Source organism: Muntiacus reevesi, chromosome 4, assembly GCF_963930625.1.
Source record: "Muntiacus reevesi chromosome 4, mMunRee1.1, whole genome shotgun sequence".
Classification (NCBI taxonomy): Eukaryota; Metazoa; Chordata; class Mammalia; order Artiodactyla; family Cervidae; genus Muntiacus; species Muntiacus reevesi.
Genome location: NC_089252.1, coordinates 89335220 through 89354541, shown reverse-complemented (window position 1 = coordinate 89354541; position 19322 = coordinate 89335220). Strand labels below are relative to the sequence as shown.

General features: G+C 41.1%; 1 protein-coding gene across 13 annotated transcripts in view; it reads right to left on the bottom strand.

Annotated features, from left to right (window-relative positions):
- The window catches only part of FOXP1 (forkhead box P1), a 613036-nt gene that overhangs the window by 65063 nt on the left and 528651 nt on the right, over positions 1–19322 (bottom strand). For all 13 annotated transcript variants that reach the window (XR_010662980.1, XM_065933291.1, XM_065933292.1 and 10 more), the window contains one exon: positions 17385–17589. Coding sequence is in view for 12 of the 13 variants with exons in the window: in XM_065933291.1 (XP_065789363.1) it covers positions 17385–17589 (205 nt within the window). In the remaining variant the exon portion in view is untranslated. The remainder of the gene's footprint in view (positions 1–17384; positions 17590–19322) is intronic.

Here is a 19322-nt window from a genome sequence, read left to right as displayed (position 1 = left end):
CTCCATCAAAGTTTTACTAGTTATGCAGATGAAAAAGAGTGTGAGCAAAAACACTCTCAAAGCATTTTTGCAACTAAAATACTTTGTTTTGTGAAATTCATTTATACTATTACACTTCTGAGTTCGACAGTAGAAAAGAAGAGAAGCATTTATCTTTATAAGATGAAGAAGTTCATTTATGTTCATGATGTCACTTTGGTAAATATAAAATTGTTGACAATATATTTAGGCAGAAAAATTATTGTTCTATGAGGTTGTAAATTAAATTATTTGAAATATATAATTTATAAATATATGGATATATTATAATAAATATACATATCATATTGATATTTATGTAATATATGCAATATATTTATAAGAAATTTTATTGTATATACATTATTTTGAATTATAAACTAAATTCTTAAAGAAAAACACATTCATGAATGTATTTATAAATTAAATATTTATAAATATATCTATACATACTTATAAATTACACCATTGTTTTACAAATGGTGTCATGTTAAGGTGCGTAACTTGTTATTGATAACCAATAAAATAAATTGGGAAAAAAAGATGAACAAGGAGTAGTTGCTGAATGAGATTTGGTTAAAGAGATGATAGCTATGTCCTTATCTCTGAGGGAGAGCAGGAAGCTACCTTTTTCTAAAGCATTCCCCACGCCCTGCAAATACAGACACTAAAAAGCGCAACCACTCCCGGGTTGGCCACCTACTTTGACTTAGAAGCTGTTCAGCGCTTCCCTTTCCCCACCAGCCACCATCCTCTTTCCCACCCACCATGCTTTAACAACTTACACAAAATCCATCCTACTTTCTCTTTTCTCTTCACTTCTCAGTTCTTATCACATTTCCCTGCCTCCTACTTTGCTACTATATCCTACTCATTGAGATTTGAAGTAACATCAAATTTCTTAAGTCTGAATATGGAGCCCAAATTTGATTTTGAATGATAAAGTGATACGTAAAAACATCATCAGACCTCAGATGCTTTAACACTAATTTTCAAGAACTGATATCAAATATTTGTGAATATACAGGATGTCAACTTGAATGATATCAAACTGGGTGAGCTGGCTTTGGAATCTGATCATGGATGCCCAATTAAAAAAAAGCAATGTAGATTTCACGACAGCAAAAGAAATGATTACTGACATACTGAGGACAATTTTCCATCTTGGAGTCTATTATTTGAGTATTTTTCATACTAGAGAATAATGCCTCAAAATCAGCCAGAAGTCAAATCCTACACTTTTGTAGTATATAAGAGGACAGGTCCAGTCTCTTCATGTGGGCTGGGTCGGTGGGGGGAGCTTTTTCATCTGTCTAGGAAAGGGAAAATGGTACCTGGGATCTGGGAAAAGGGAGACTCTAGCATTGTATCTGTTTTCCTGGTGCCTTTGTGAAAATGACCTTTGTCCTTTAACTTTCACTGAGAACACTTCCAGAAGCAGATGCACTACTTCTGAAGAGTTGGGACAAGATTCAGCATTGCGTTTCCAGCACACTGCTTTTTTGTTTGTTTCAGAAATGCATCATCCTTAGGTGTCTATTAATCAGGCTTCTGAAAGCAAACTGGCAATCAGTTCTATCATCAAAGAGAACGGTGTTTTATTAAAGCCCATTAAAGGGCCAGCTCTAGAGCACAGAAAGATGGGAACGCGCTCCAAACTGGGAGACACACACGCTTCTCTCTCACTCTCCCACGCAGTGAGCCCCTGACTCTCCTTCCCCACAACGCTCATCATCTCAATTTTCTGCTGCTTTTCAGATCATGTTTAATTAGAGGATTTCACATTCCCTTGTGATATGGTATTCATGAGGAAAACTTGCAATTGGAGTGACTGTGAATTAGTCTATTAAGTGCCAGATTTGTGCTTTTAAACAATGATGGAGATTATTGTTATTATCTGCTCTCAATATTGTGCCTCAAAAAGTGAGGTCTACCTTAACTAACTTCACATGTGGAACACAAGCTATTAACTATTTACATCTGGGTTTTTCTTTTTCTGGAAATACAGATTATCTTGAAAGAAATATGGATCACCTTTCTGCAATGGTCCTCAGGGAATGGCCCACTAACACAGTGACTTGGATGAGTTAGAGTGATATATAAATACCCTCACTTTTGTAGTTAAGGGTTCATGCTCATGTGTACTGGAAAAAAATAAAAGGACCTATATCAGATCTGTGACTTCTCAGTGTTAAATTTTTATAAAACCTGTTTAACTTCATCAATTTTAAGAAAAAAATAAAAACACGTATATGCGGGTATGGCAAAAGTTGAAGATGGTGAGAGAATGACTCAAGGATTTGTTGCCTGGGATGAAAGGATTGAAACTGGGTCTACAGGTAAGGATACACACTCTTCCTTTTTTCCACTGCTAATCACAGAGTAATGCTTCTCAAATTCTATCACAGATGTAAACTACCTGGAGATCTTTTTAACATGCAGATTTTGATTCAGTAGTTCTGGGATGGGACCTAAGATAATACATGCTCCTGGGTGACGGTGATGCTGTGTGGCCTGGACCACAACTTGAGTGCTAAGGATACAGAGAATTCCCTGTTCTGAATCTGTCCTAAAAGGGATCATGCTTCCAGAAATACTCATGAGATGTCCTCTCTATTAAACTGTCGGTTGAAATGCGAACTGCAGATGGGTAGTTCTGGAAAAGGGGACACTTTTGGATTGGGGACACAACCTCACCAAGCAACAGGTACAAACTGACAAAAACTTTTGCTGGCCCAACGTTAAGAATTATATGCAAGTTTTTTTTTTGTTTTTTTTTAAATAATGAAACCGGTAAGACTGAAGTTAGCACCGGAAAAGGTCATTCCCAGTGTTACATGAGCTCTGATCTGTTGAGTGATTTGGCCAGTGAACAGTGTTTACCAGGTACTCTATTTATCAGGAGAACCCTGGAGTAAACTGTCAAATCTGGGTTTGACAACAATCCCAAGCCATCACCGTATCCCTGAACCTGGGGCAAGAGGATGCATGTTGTAAGTAAGTAGGAACCCAGGATATATCAGGAAAGCAGGATTTCCATCCACTTGGCACAGTACCATATTCAGTCAAGGTTCTCCTCAGTAATAACAGAGAAGTCCTACCAAAATATCCCAACAGATGAGATGTGTGCATTCAACGATAGCCCACACAATGCCAGGAAGAACAGAATGCATATTTCTAAAAACTAGCAAATTTAATTTGTATTAGACAAAAATATATCTCATCTCTCCAACTCCTGGTTTCACAGATACTGTTTCTTAGGATGAGGCTTATTTTATTTACATTAAAAATGACTCGATTTAAAGAACATAATATAAATAATAGTCAGCTAAGCAGAACTGGCAAACCACATCACAATGGGGCACACACTGAAATGACTAAGCTTTGGGAAAATCAAAGTGCATGAAGTAGCCCTGAAGGAGAGGCAGTCTGTAACTGGAATGACTTTCTGAGTGTAAGTCTCTCTGAGTCTTCAGTAGGAAAGAAGAGCCTCAGAGTTATCCTTCATGACCCACAAAAGCCGCAAGAGCACAGCACAGTGTGTGAGATGCTTCGAGGACTAGATCCTACTCTTCAGGTCTGGGGGGCATCCCACGTGCAGGCTATGGATGTGACTTATCATGAGCTGCTTAACCAAATGGTGAGAATCTGAGGTCTGGTGCCATGCTAAGGTCCTAAGTCTGGCAGATACTTTTTTCCATCACCTCCATGTCCCTTTTCAGCTACACTGGGCAAACACACAATCCTGATTTCAGAAGCAAGGGCACAGCAAGACAACTGGGCGGAGAAGGAGAGCTTGAGTATCAGAGACTGGGCCGGCGTGTTCCGGATCAGTCACAAACACAGGGTGGGTGATGACAAAGGCTGAATGCCTGTGTTTGCGTGGTGACGAGTGAAGGGATAAATAAAGGAAAAGGACAAGAAGAGGCAGAGGTCCAGCTTTTGTTTCTGACACCCATAAGGGCAACCGCTATCCCAAGGTTGTAAGTGAGAGTTTCCCACTGGCAGCATTAACACTGGGATCTCGTTAAGAAAACAGAATGCTTTCCAAAGAGGGGCTGTGAGCAACTGTGTCAATACAGACATAGGGACCACTAATCCAAAAGATATTAACACCATTAGGCAGGCATGCGCATTATGCCCGTGCAAGTGTTTGCCCTGGTGAGTCACAAGGCCTGCGTGGAACCTTGTCCATATGTTAGCGGAAACAAGGAGACCCAGAAAACCAGAGAACAAAATAAAAGTTCCCATCCTGATTCTTCTCATTTAATCCCTGCCCCTGACACGCTGTGGAAGTCAGCACAAGCATACTCCAGAATCAGAGGAGTCGTGTAACAGAAGGATCTGAGGGTCAGATGAGAAAGCAGAGGTGATTCAGTGAGAAAGGGAGTTAGAGAAATAAAATGGCTAAAAACCATTAGGCACTTGCATTTTATGTTCTCCAAGAATTACTTCCTACTTTACGACATTCCTTTTATTTCTCAGTAGTATAAGATGCTTCATTAATGGTCACTGGATTAAACTCTTCTCCGTCCTTAATTCAGTATGTTTTTGCTGTTGTTGCTGTTTTTCTTTTGGCTGAGCCACGCAGCATGGAGGATCTCAGTTCCCCGACTAGAGATGGAACCTTCGCCGCTTGCAGTGGAAGCACTGTCTTAATCGCTTCCCCAGACCACCAGGGAAGTTCCTCATCATGTTTTATGAAACACTTACTTTGTGCTTAAGCATCGTGTTGGGTTCCTAGATCACAGTCTATAGACTTAGAAGATTCATGGGAGGGTGCTAAGATAACATTACCATTTCTATATCATGTGTTAAGATAGTATTAGAACTGTTGTATGAATAGATAATTGTGTGCATGTGTGTATGTATTTCTCATACTTAAAAATTTTTTTACTACAGGTACTATGTTAGGCATGCAATTGATTAAAAGTATATTTATTATGCTCAGAAGGTAAAGAATCTGCACACAATGCGGGAGACCCGGGTTTGAACCCTGGGTCGGGAAGATCCCTTGGAGAGTGGCTACCCACTTCAGTAATCTTGCCTGGAGAATTCCATGGACAAACGATCCTCGCGGGCTACAGTTCATAGGGTCTCAAAGAGTCAGACATGACTGAGTGACTAACACTTTTACTTTATCTTTAGTAGAAATGCATACTTTTGTTTTAATATGACGGGGTGATTGGTCAAACACATTTGGAGTTCATTGGTGTAGACTATAACTAAGCTCTCAATCTCTCTAGAAAAGGTCTGCCCAATACCCCAGCTGAGGAGAAAGAGAGAGAACTGAACAGATGACTGGAACATAAAATTCTGTAATATTTGATCTGGGACTTAAGAGTATCAATAGGAGCTCAATGCTAAAAGGAACAGGGTAAGAGAAACTAAAGCTCAAAAAGCAATTTCAGGCATAAAATGAATAAATAAGTAAAGTTCAGAAAGACAAACCCAGAGTACTTACAAGTGGTTTAAAGACCAACATTAAGAATTTTTAAAAATAAATTTGCTCCATAAAATAGTTTATATTGGGTTAAAGTCTTTAGAAGTTTTTCTCTTTGTAATGTTAAGTCTTGGCACTTGGACCCAGACTGTCTTAAACAGTGAGTAATAGTTACCAAGCTCCCTCCACTGTCACTTAAGACTCGCAGAAGGCAAGAATGCCATGGCATCAGAACAGCAGTTGGCATGTTCTATGGCAGTGGTTCCCAGAGCATGGTTCTCGGGAACTTGTCAGAGATACAAATTCTAAAGCCCCACATCTGATGCTAGCTAATGACTGAGAATCACTCTGACCAGAAATCCAAATTTTCTGTCTTGTTTGGAACACCATAAGTATCAACAAAGGCTAACCAGTTACTCCTATAGTATCTATGGCCAACACGTGGCAACAACTATTAATGGGTTCCTGATCATCATTTCATAAATTCACTGTATTCTAAACATTCAGGCTCAGCAATGACTCCGTGCCAGCCTGACTGTGCTAGTTGATCGGGATGTGGCAACTGGCAAGGGATATGGAAACGTCACAGAGTTCACTACATCCAAAGAGTTCACCTGATGCAAATGTGGGGGATGGAAATACAGCCACAATGATCTACCACTAGCGCTCACATTTAACTAGCCATATACTCTATCTCATTTTGCCTATATTCGAATCACTACATTTATTATACTGTGTTGGCAAGTATCTGTCTCCGTGTTTCTCTCTCTAGGCTGTGAGCTCCTTAAGGGGAAGGAGTATGTTCAAGTCTTCTCTTAATTTTCAGAACCTACAATTAGTAAATAAAAGCTCAATAAAGGTGGCTTGAACAAATAAATGGCCTTAAAAAACCACCATATTCATTAGTCTTTAATCAATTAAATCATTAAAAACATTTCATGTTCATGGAGGACTGCCTATGTGCCAGAGATTAAAATGTGCACAAACTCACTTCGTCAACAAGGCAAGGTGTGGAGGTGCACCCATTCCAAGCGGGCGCACTGAGGCACGTCAAGATGAAGCACGTGGGGCAGGCCGCCTGTCCCGGAATGCGGGCCGTCCGGTTTCGGTCCACACCCCCAACCACTGGACACCAAAGCTGCCCCGCACGGATGGAGGCAAGAGCCTCAACCCAGCAGAGCGTCTTCTCTTTCTGCTGCTGCCTCAGGAACTTTGCTTTTGCTGTGCCCTCTGCCTAGAGGGCTTGTCCCTGTCTGCTCAAGGGTTATTTCCTCAGAGAGGCTTCGCCAGACCCATGGACACAAACAGTGACCTCAGCCCCACTCTTGCTCCTTTGCGGCTTCGTTTTTTCCCCTGGAACTTAATTCTGTCTTTTCATTACACGATTATGTGTCTGTTCTCCTTCTCTTCTCCTGCCGTGTCAGCTCCATGAGGTCAGACTGTCAAGGGCAGGGTTTTACCTCTCAGAGCCAAGGACACTTGCGTCCGAGCCTGTGTGAAGTTTTGCAGAATAAACGGATCCACCTCAGAACTGTCCGGTGACTTCTGTCCTGCAAAGGCACGCTTTTTTTGGCTGAACTTTGGACAAAACTTCCCCATTTATCCTTGTTAAGTTTCTTTTTATTTCTCCCTGTACACTCCTCTAATTTATTCAAACACTACTGGATTATTCCAGCTCTTGGTGTCAATTTTTTTTTCTAATTAAAGTAAACTGCCATTTATTTCTCACACTGATCTTTAACACGGAGACATCTTGTTCTTGTCTTAAATATGACTCATATGGAAAAATGTAAGTTGGATATAGGGGCTCATGCATACCAGAATGCTTCCATCAATATTTTAGATATAAAAAGGAGAGACATAGCTAGAGACGCCTGTCCAATCTGAAGATCTACAAGTAATCACTGCAGTGGAGGTTTTTAGCCTTCTGGATGTATAACCAGAAATTCCACCAGATGACTAAAATGGCCCCTCTAGAAAGCAAATACCACATCATTTACACAAACACTTTAGATTTCTTTTTCCTTTTGCCATAATATACCTTCAACTCAACATTTACTGCCAAGCTGTAAAATACACACACAGAGAAGATCCTTCAAAGATAGAGAGCAACATATTCTTTTTAAAAAAGAAAAGAAAGAAAGGAAAGAAATACTAACTTGCCCTTAGACTGATTTCCTTGAAGACTATAAAAGGAATAAAATTTGAAGGTCATAAAACTATGTCTATTTGTTTAGGGAAGTCTTACAGGTAGTATAAATATCATCAGCTACAGTTGCTATGAGGTCTGTTTGTTTACCAAACAAGAATACAAATAGTTACACAAAAGCAGAACAAAATTTGGGTATATAAATGGAGAAGCTTTTGCCTTTGGGTAAATTTTCCAAAGTGCTTTTTAAAATGTGACTATTTTTCACCTTCTTCACTGGGAAATTTCTGTTTTCTCGGTTCCCCTTTTTCAGTTCTGACACCTCTGGGGAATGTTTTACTCTCTGATTTCTAAGACTGATAATGATTAGCTTTTCCTTTTCCCTTTCCTTTTTTTGAGACCGTAAAAACCAAAGCCATTAGTCCAACAACCCAAACGGCACAATAAAAGTAAGTTCTCACAAATGAAAATGCAAAAAGAAAGAAGAAAGCTGCAGAGATTATAGACCAAGTCTAGGACAAGCATGCTATCCTCAAATTGAGTTCACCCACGAATAACCACCTAGAAGGGAATGTATGTACACGACATTTTATAAAACAGGTATGTTTCATGCACCTGAATTATACCCTCTGGGTTAACCATTTGCTTCTTAAAAATAAAAGGAGGAAGGTTAAGTGAGGAGGTAATCGGCAAGGCAAGGCTGTTCTGGAATTTCTTGGCTGAGCGTGAGTGTGTGTGGGGTGTGCACTTGAGAACACAGATTTGCCATTAAACAAACTGTACCACAGAGGCCACTCTGAGTTGAGGGCTTCTCTTCACACTACATTGACCACGGTACCTACCAGGCGCAGCCCCACGTCTTTCTGTGAATGGGACACACCGCCATATGGACGAAGACACTGAACAAGCTGTACCACTCCTGGCGACATGTGCCCGGGGGATTGTCCCGTGTTACCACCACCTGGGCTGTGGCAATTGTGCGGTGTCTGTACAGAGGCACAGAGGAGCCCGGCAGGATGTTATTTTTGAGTACACAGAAAAAGGAAAATTACAGTTAGGAGAATTCTCTGGCTAGCGTATCTGTTGCTCAATTCCCGAAATAGTTTCCCAGAGGAACGGTTATCTGCTTTCTTCACACAGGCAGAAATGACAAGCTGGAACACATATTAACAGTTTCCCTTTGTGAGCTTCCACTATTGTTTTAATGAGGAGAATATACTTTATAATATACTTAGGCCCTGACTGATCACAAAGCGGGGTGGGGGGTGGAATAAAGGAAGTCAGGACAGCCCTACATGCCCAACCTACTCATTTGCATCACCCAAGCCAGCCAGGCCACACAGCACTGCCTCCCTTAGAAAGAGCTGGGAGCCAGGCTGCCAGGGGGCCCTGGTGCAAACAGCATCTCGGTAAACCTTGAAAAAGGGCGTGCCTTGCTTTTAAGTCTCCCTCCTAGATTCCTGCTCACTGGGCCCCAACACCGGCTGGCTTAGAAACCCCCTGGTGGTCCAGGGGTTAGGACTTCACCTTCCAAGGCAGGGGGTGCAGATTCTATGCCTGGTTGGGAAGCTCAGCTCCCGCATGCCTTGCAGCCAAAAAATCAAAACGGAAAACAGAAGCAATATTGTAACAAATTCAATACAGACTTTAAAAATGGTCCACATCACACACACAAACAAAATCTTTAAGTTAAAAAATGCAAACCAAAACAAACAGGAAAAAAACATCACCATCACTGGACTCTCGGTTGTCATTTAAGCAAGAAGCCCCACTAGGAGTCTTCCAAGTCACGTGGCCTTCTGTCGACCCTTGGGCTCCCTTTCTACTTGTGGAAGGATCCATATTCACCAAAGAAAATTGTCTATTCATTCAATCCAAGTGGTAAAGTGTACATTTCAACCAGATGTTTTTACAGGTAAAAAGGCAAAACCAAATACAATAGGCCATGCATCAGAGCCACTCAGAGATGAGTCCTCACTACTTTTCTGCTACATGCTTCCCTTTACACTCCTGGTGTGGAACGAATCTTAAGAAAGCTAATGTACGTTAGGTGTTTCCACACAAGTGCAAGTAACTATGAAATAGCTGAGTGCCAACCAAGGCATTGGGTGAAAAAAACACCTCTTATCAGCAAGAGCAGCTCATCAGAAAACAATGACTAACTTCCATAGTGAGAGAAAACAGGGGTTCAAAGTTGATTTTGTGTGAGAAACCTGCCATGCTGGTCAGAAACTGCCCACGGCTGAGATTCATATTATGCCACGGCCCAAGGGAAAAAAATTAAAAATCAACTGAATCGCAGAGAAACTTATAAAACAAACTTGACTCTCCAGACCCATGATGTCATTTTATGGAAAAGTATGTATCATTTAAACACAATAAATAGAAAAAAGATTTATAGGCTCTAACGATGGTGTGTTATGGCAAAAGGTATTTTATTGAGATAAGACATAACAGCCATTTGAAAATAATGGCTGAGTGTTTTTCTTTTCATCATCCCACAAAGTGAATAGTTAAGAAAATCCATAAACCAGTCTCCCAGGATGTGCCACAGTGTTAAAGGTTTTCTCTCCTTGCCCTTCCTGAATGTGTGGAATGACAGGAGATGACACAGCATCAGGCTATACCACCCTAAGAAAAGTTTTCCTTCTATTTCTAAAAGCCAGGAACAACTGGTTTCAAGCAGAGAGACAAAATGATCGCAGTTCTTCTAAATGTGACGGTCGCCAAACACCCAGCAGTGCTTTGGTGCACAAGAAGTTAATAAGTCCCCAGGAGCTTCTTTTGGACATAAGCAGGGCCAGTTTTGCCTTAAACAGGCAGGCAGACACGGGCCAGCTGATGCTGCCAAGAGTTGGCTCTGGAGCAGAAGGCAGTGCCTGTAATTTAGGCCTCAGCAGCCAGCTGCACCCTTGTCTCTTTCTTGTCCCTTCCCACACCTGACAGGACATGCTCAGCCTGCTTTATATAGTCTCCACTGCTTGTCACCTGTGTCCTTGTGCCTTCCGTCTGTGCAAAAAGATTGAGCAGGGGAGAAGAATGGGCTGTAGAGAAAGATGGCCAACTTCTCCCTAATTACTGCCCAACAGACAGGCTGGCCCCAGGCTACCATCTTGGAAGGTTACGGCCTGACCCTGATCCCCAGGCTGTATCCCCCAGAGGCTGTAATCCAGAGTCTGGGGTGCAGTTCAGGTGGTTCTGATGAGCAGCCCACCTGGGAACCACCAGAATGTGGCAGCCGCTGCAGGGACCTGAGACTTGGTGACACCCTAGTTCCAGTTCCCACCTGGTCCCTAACGAGCTGTGTGCCTCATGCAAGTTATACACTGCCCAACAACATCATCTGTACAAAGAGGACAGTAACCCATAGGGCTATTGTGAGGGTAAAACGGGAAAAATCAAGATCAAGGCCTTTTTCAAGTCCTAGCTTAATAAATGACAGCCGCCTGAGCATCACCATCATATGCTCGTTCCTGATTCTTTCTAGCAGTAGCAGTATCTGTACTCTCTTGGCTCATACAAGAATGGCAAGCCACTCGTTCTGTGGACTGAAGATGTCTGGGAGAGTCATCAAAATCTGGATGAAAAACTGTCCTTTCCAGCAGTGTCAAACCCTAGGTCAACTGAGCATGCTACCTGCGCTGTTTCTCAAATCAGAATGGGCATGCCAAGGACTGCATTTTAGCCCTGGGCCTGGGTGAAAATGCAGACCCTGACTCAGTAGGGCTGGGATAGGGCCCGAGACCCTGCATTTCTAGTGAGCGCCCACGTGATACCAAAGTTGCAGGTCTACAGCCTCTGAGTAGTAAGAATAGGACTTCTGTAAGTAGGACTTTTGTTGCTCTTTGCTGTTGTTTAGTCGCTTACTTGTGTCTGACTCTTCTGTGACCCATGGGCCGTAGCCCACCAGGCTCCTCCGGCCGTGGGATTATCCAGGCAAGAATACCGGAGTGCGCTGCCATGCCCTCCCCAGGGGATCTTCCCGACTCAGGGATCGATCCCTGCATCTCCTACACTGGCAGGTGATTCTTTACTACAGAACCACCAGGGAAGCCTAAGAATTTAGGGTACGTATGACAGACTCCCGTACCCCATCCCACACCAGTGGAATCCAAATCTTCAGGCCTAGGAAGATGTATGCTTTAAGAAATACCTGTGATGTTATCATCACGAAAACTGAGAAGCCCTGGTCCAACGGGTAATGCTGGAGTTGGCCAGCTTTTTCTGTAAATGGCCAGATGGTAAATATTTCACTCTTGGTGGGCCATATGCTTTTGCTGTGACTACTCAAGCCAGCCATTGTAGTGTGTGAAAACAGCCACACACTACATATCAATGAACAAGCCTCACTGTGTTCCAATAAAACTTTATTTACAAAATAAGAAGCTGGCCAGATTTGGCTGGTAGGTCATAAATCGCTGACCTATGTAACATCAGATGCCTCAACACACATGGGCAAAAAGTAATCTGACACTTCTGAAGACAATTTGGGACAATTTGACTGCAGATTCGCCAAGACAATCTAATGATGAGGGAAGATTTGGAGCCACTAGTTTGTTCAAGTGCTTCAAATCAAAAGAAATATGAAAGAAATTACTTGATTTACAAAGTACTAAAAAAAAAAAAGTTGACATGAGGAAGAGCTATTCAGAGTCATGGGAGCTAGAGCTTACTGTTTAAATGTCTGGCTCCAGAGGCCTTAAATATGAATATGAAAATATGCAAAAAGTTAAACGCTTGTGTAACCGGAAGAGTTCTGAAAGCAAGCTTCTAGAATGTTAGCGAGGAAAGCAAGAGCACAACTATTTATTCATCATCAGAGATGTTAGTTAAGAAAAAAAAAAGGAGAAACGAAACACCAGGCATGTCCACAATTCAGAGTTCCTTGCCTTTTGAAAACAGAGGGGCCAGTCAACATAAATGTTATTGTTATAAAGTCAGATCCACAGCAATACGTCAAAAGGCCACAAATCGAAAACAGAGACTTTGTAGCAAGTGAAAGTGTCTGGAAGTCCACCAGCCCAGCAAAAACCTTCAGGGGCTATTTGAAGGTGGCTGCCAGCTGAGACGTGTGGAAACTGCGAGCAACTGAAATACGTGGGGCTGTGTCAGTGAATGAGAAGGAAAAGGAAGGGATCTCCTGAGGACAGAAGGCAGTTTAGGCCTCAGAGAGAGGCTACTCGACCTGGGTCACCTGCGGCTGTGACAGCAGCTTCAATAAAAGAGGCTGCACAACCCAGGATCTCTCAGGAGTTTAAAGAAACCTTTCACCAAATGCTTAAGGAAACCCTGGAACAAATATTTAGAAGAGCTATGCATCTGAGACATATTCAAGTTATAAAACATCTACTAATGGTGGTTGAACTAAAAGCAAAAAGCTGGGAAGGATCAGAGAGAAGGACTATCTCTGATACGGAGTACAGAAGGACAGCTGAAGCAGAATAGAGACCAGATGATGTGTTCAACGAGGAAACCCAAGATTTATAAGGCAGGAAGGAAAGCCAGGATACAGTTAAAGAAGAGTATGCCTTGTTTTACATCTGCCTGTGTGCAAATCCTGCACGGGGTCCGTTTTTGTTCTCTATGTGCTGTTTCAGACGGTTAGTGATTTATATTTTGCAAGCCCTCCCCACCCACCCTCCCTTTAAGAAGCCCAGGGACTACTTGTCTACCTTACACAGGGAACTCTGGGATTTCCCTTTAAATATACTGATGTGCACACAGTAGGTAAGCCAACACACTGTTGAAGTGAATTTAAATCCAACTTAAAATTTCTTTTAGGAGCACTGACTTTAACTGATCATAATTAAGTATGCAGTTCTGTGCTGAATGGAATCTCTTAAGCCCTGTTTTACAAACTAAAAGACAGTCTTGAATTTGCATCTCAACTATGACATGAACCAGTTCTATGACCCTAGAACCAGTTCTATGACCCTAGGTCACTTATTTAATCTTAATGAGTCAACTTCCTCATCTGGAAAATGGGTATAACAAACCCTGCTGCTTCCCAGTGGTCACGTGGCTAAAACGAGACATCACTCCAAAGGCAAGAGTTTAGCCAGTTGCTTGGCACAGGGACAAAAAAGATTAAATGTGAGTTTCCTTCCCCTTCCCTAGTGCATCATAATATAATGTGATATTTAGAATTTTAATTCATGCAATTACTTAAGTAGTAATTGCTATTTGTATTTACATAGCTGCTTTGATCCAACAAGCTCAAAGGGCTTTACTAAATTTAGCATTTTAATAAATGTTTCATTTGCATGGCGTTGATTTTGTTTACCCACACCAAAACTTGAAATTTCTTAAAGTGAGATAGTCAAGACAGTTGAGAAAAACAAGATAATATCTTTGTGTTTACAGGTATCCCAGGTGGAAGTTTTGTCTATTTACCAAAGAAGTCAGGACACCCTGGTCCTGCGGAATGAAACGACAGTGAGACACATGGATGTGCCTGCCTTGATCTGCAGCTCTTTAGCTCCTGCCTGAACTTCATCCCCACCACACTTCTCCCAGGCCTGACAACAGAGGTACGTCTACTGCACCAATGAATTTATATATATATATATATATATATATATATATATATATATATAAAATCAGCACAATAAACATTATTGAATTCTCGGAAGAAAATCAAAGCACGGAGTGCAGCGCCTGTGCTGAATTCTAATGATGCGGAAGGTCCGTGATCGCACTGGGACAGGATCTTAACAAGCCTTGATTTGAGCGCTGGCATCCGCCTCACAAATCACATGGGCTGCTCCTCCCCTAATGATGCTGAATATTGATACATGTCTCTACCCCGCACAACAGAGAAGTAGCTTTCTACTGGCAATCTTTACCAAAGTGTGTGTGTGTGTGTGTGTGTGTGTGTGTGTTTTCTTCCCTTCTCTACACTCAAGGGTTTACCCTGAATGATTTAATTATAATTTTCCTTGTGTAAGACAAATTAAAGAGGAGAGTAGGAGTGTCGTGCCAAGCACATTATTTATCTCCTTAACAGATTGCAGCTCACCAAACCCCAGAGCTGCTGCAGTGGCGGCTGCTCACGGGAGCCCGAAGGATGCACGGGGCAGGCGGCGGGGGGAGGAGCCTTCCACAAGCATGGAAATCCGACTTTGAAAAGCAAACCGCAACTCTCACAATGCTATCCCGGGCCCTAAGAATTGTCACACGGAGTACTCCCAACTCCTTTCGGAAAGAATTCTTAAAGCCGGTACCCCAAGATACAGCTCCAAGAGCAGCACTGGGGGTGGGGAATATTACGTAGAAACCAAGGGAGAGCTTCAAACGAGATACATTTCACAAATGCTCCTGGTGAGAAAGGGATGGAACTTCTCAAAGGGACTCCTGAGACACAAGACAACTCATTGTGTAAGGGAGAATGAACTGTGAGAGGGATAACTTTTAAAAAAAAATCATTTCCCACTATTTAAATAGCAATATCCCCCATGGGATTTTAAAGTAAACCATCAGATGGTAAAACCATAAAATATTCATTATTAAGTCCTTATATACAATGCTAACTAATAATTCAATTTTTAATGATCAATTCTGTAAGTTTGTAACTTTTTGACTTATCTTTAACCTAAGGTGCTCTGCTCATCTCTCTTATTTGTCACATTCAGTTAAAATGTGATTAGAATTTGATTCAGTCCAGCCATGTCTAGGAACCTACCACATAATATAAACTCAGAGGTCCCAGAGATTAAGTAGTAGCATATAATTTCATAGTTGCTTCTTCTTTGCATGTACAGTTGGAGAAGTCAGCCTGTTTCTACATCCAGATTAATGCTCAGTGAAATCTGAATTCTTTCCTGATCCTTATTCTAATGCTGGCAGGTAGTATAATGAAGATTAAGCCCAACTTTTGTGCAGACACATAAGGACCACAAAACGAGAAATCCAACAAACTTATTCTCCTGGCATTAGACTGTCTCTGAGATCCATTTACTTTCAAATGCACCTTAAGACATGAAAAGGGCTATTCTTCTCCTATTTGCCGCCTTGGTAATCTACTACCTGACTCCAGATATATAACCTTTTAGAATGAAACTGAGCACAGTGCATCTAAACAGGGAGAAATTTCTGTGTCACAGGAAATCTGTGCAGGCTCCACAATGGCCGACAGGATTACAATAAATACTTTAAGTGCATCAGTTGGCATTTTTCACTGTATGGCCCCCTTCACTACCTATGGATAAAGATGTAATTCAATTCCTTTGCTGTAAATGGACAGCATCAACCTCAGGACGCCAAAAGCAAGCAGAGCAAAGGACGACAACCTAGAACCTTTTCTCTAAAAGCTATCGAAGGTCTAGGGTTCTTTTTTTTTTTAATTACAAAGGCATTCTAAGACCTTATACAGCAAGAGCTAAGACTAGTCTCCAGACATACAAACCTATCCTCACTGGAAACAAAAGAAGTCACATTTGGTCCAATGTTTCCAAACTAATTTTTACTGTCAACCATTCTATTTTTCAAGCTCCACTAAACCAATAGGATAAAAGCATCTTTTAGTTCTGCTGTGTCTGCCACAGAAACTCCAAAGTGATGTCAGAAGGATAGTTGCAAGCTTTGGCTAAAACATATATAATCTCATCTCCAGAAACCTCTCGTGGTGTTTGGTTTTGAACATGATACACACACACCAACACATATACAAATATTCAGGTACTATTTTCTGTGATTACTAAGCTCTAAATGGATCAAGTACTGCTGGTATAAAAATATACCACATATATATATATGTGTACTTGCTTAAGTGAAGAACACAATTAAAAAATCTTTCACTTGGTCTCTTTATAAAAAAAAAATTTTGGTTTTCCTGACATTTGCTATCACCTACGACTTTTAGGTTTTCTTTTCGTCTGTGCGTGGACACTCTGCATACGAGCTACATAGGAAACAGGTTAAAAATACACCAAAAAAGAAGTTTTATATATATATTTTCTACTTTGAAAAAGGACTGAATAGTAGTATTAATGTTTCTGGGTGCTAAGGTATAATAATATGGATTCACAGCTAACTTTTTAGCACTGTCTGTTCACATGATGTATTTTGGATCTCTCAAAATACCTCAGCTTCAACTAACATCCAAGTGAAGCTCAGGGCAATTTAAAAATATAAAGTGTTAACTTCCAAAGAGGAATACGGAAATTGAGTCAATGCTAGAATACAGACCATGATCAGGATAAAGTGGCTCTGCATGTCTGTGTGTGCATACATGTGGACCCCTTCCATCAGTCCATCCTGCAAACCTTCACTGACAGTCTATTTAAAAAAAAAAAACAAACCCAAACACTTTGGGGACACAACGGTGAAACAGATGGGCTCCCTGCCTTCAGGGAGGGAACTGCAGAGGGGTGTACATTTTACCTTTTCTCAAACTGAAATTCAACACAGCCTACAGTAGACACTGCTATTTCCTTAGAAAGCACGTAAAGACAAGGAAATCGACTTGTATGCAGTGGACACTTGGCAGAAAGAGGAGGCCTTGGAAACCCAACTCATCCAAAAGAGAGATCGAAAGACTGCCTGGGTTCCTAAGCCCAGGTTCCATCTATGTAAGTGCTAATCCCACGTTGAAAAGGTGACAATAATTAGATGCTTCACACCCACACCATATTGAATAGATTCTTAAGTAATTATACGCACACTCCAGTCACATGGATCCAATTAGGGATCACCGAGATAGATACGGCGAGGAGAGGCCACCCACCCCTCTGCCTTACAGCCAGCTTCGGACACATCTCAGAGTTGCGTTCCTACCTTTCCCTTTTGGGAGTGTGGACTGACAGCTGTCCGTTGGTAGAGGCATGTGGGTTCATTATTAAGGAGGTCTTGGAAGGTGCAGAGGAAGAGACACACGTCGTGGTCAGATCCAAGCTGCTGTGATTGTTGCCCGTGGCTTCTTCTGTCGTATGAGCGCTTGTCACTTCTTTCCAGAGCTGCTGCAGTTCTGTTGGAATCATGCCTGAAACAAACAAATTGGATAATTAAATCAATTAACAGCTAATTCCGTCCTCTTCAAACAGTAATTAAATCAAAGAGTCAGTAAACAAAGCCTAGTGTTAGGGTTTTTTTTGGTGCATGCAGTTTTCTTTTCCCTTCCCTCTCAACTAAGGCAAATACGGTAGGAAGGAATGGGTCCTCCACCTGAAGTGCCCTCATCACACATAAAAGACTCCCATGAAAAGGATTCAGAACACAGCTATTTTTCGCAAAGACTGTACATGCCTCCATCCAAACTGTTGTTTCTAGACCGCTGGGGTAAAAAAAAATGTAGATAGATGTTACTGTATTTTTAAACACAAAGAAGGGCTCAAAATAAATTTGTTCAACTATACTATTATGACAACATGAACCACAAAATGAATAATTTTTGTGCTTAAGTCTTAAATGATGACAAATAGCTTTGTTATTAAATATAGTTTTTATTAATCACTTTTAGACATAAATTATGAATTCATATCGTCTTCCTGAAATGCTTTTCAACTTTTAACAGTCAAATTGATTATACTATGATTATTTCATTAACACACCTATCTTCCTCATTAATTTTGGTTTCTTGTACCACATGCTTAATTGATGGATGTGTCTACTGAAAAACTGTATAACTTTTTATACAAGTAACACTATTATTACTGTCATTTCTTAGATCCATGCTAATGAACCATTGCAGAATGAAATGAAAACGTGAAAGAAACTTGGAGCAGTAAAGTTGTCTTGCTCTTTAAGGGGGTCAGAATGGACATGAGTCTTGGGCAATAAGTGTTACCTTCTTTGTTTCCTCCCAAGAAGAGATTCAATCAGTATGTCAATCTCACTATTGTGGGTACAAAGCCTTTATTCTGGTGGCATGCCTCTACAGCCCAGGATTTCCAAATCTGACCTCAAGGCATATTCTAGTGCATGCACACACAGAAGAAACATATTCTGAATGGCAGCTGATAACAACCACCTAGGAGGACAACTTGGAAGAAATCAGAAAGCCCTGACATCACGAGGCAATGCCGCACTAGAACTGGACATCTGGATCTCAGTTCATTGTTTCCATGAACTGGAACCGAGCTCTCCTAGGAAGCCTGCCATTTTCTGACTGTATAGCAGGAACTGGAACAGGCATGTTTCTGACCAAACCTAAGGTACTGAATTTAAAAAGAAGGCTGTGTGCATTATATTCATTTGAAACACATAATAAAAAATGCCAAGGTCTAAATTTAATTTATTTTTGTCATTTAGAATACAATGGATAGATAATCATCTCAACGTGATCAGCCAAACATCTTTACTTTGCTAAACTGTTAAAGATTTTAATTATGCTAGCATTGGCAAGCACTGGTCTAATGAGGCGATGGACTCCAGAGAATCCGAGTGGTTAAGAACTGTGAAATGAGTCTGATAGGATTTTTTTATATTCACCGTGGATCGTTTGCATATCAAAGAGGAGTAAATTATTGCACAGCAGACCAATAACCTTCCCCGCCTTTCTGAGAGGAGCGTTAACAAAAACAGTTGGTCTCTCCTAACGGTTCTCCAAGAAAATGTTCAAACGCTTGAGTCTTTGCAATTAATATATATTATAAAAGAGGCCTCAAATGATACATTAAGTGGTCAGATATTCTTCGAATGCGTCCTCGACAGCCAACTCAGTTTTCTTCTTCCTTCATAAAAATCAAATGCCAATTATATTTTGATGGATTTTGT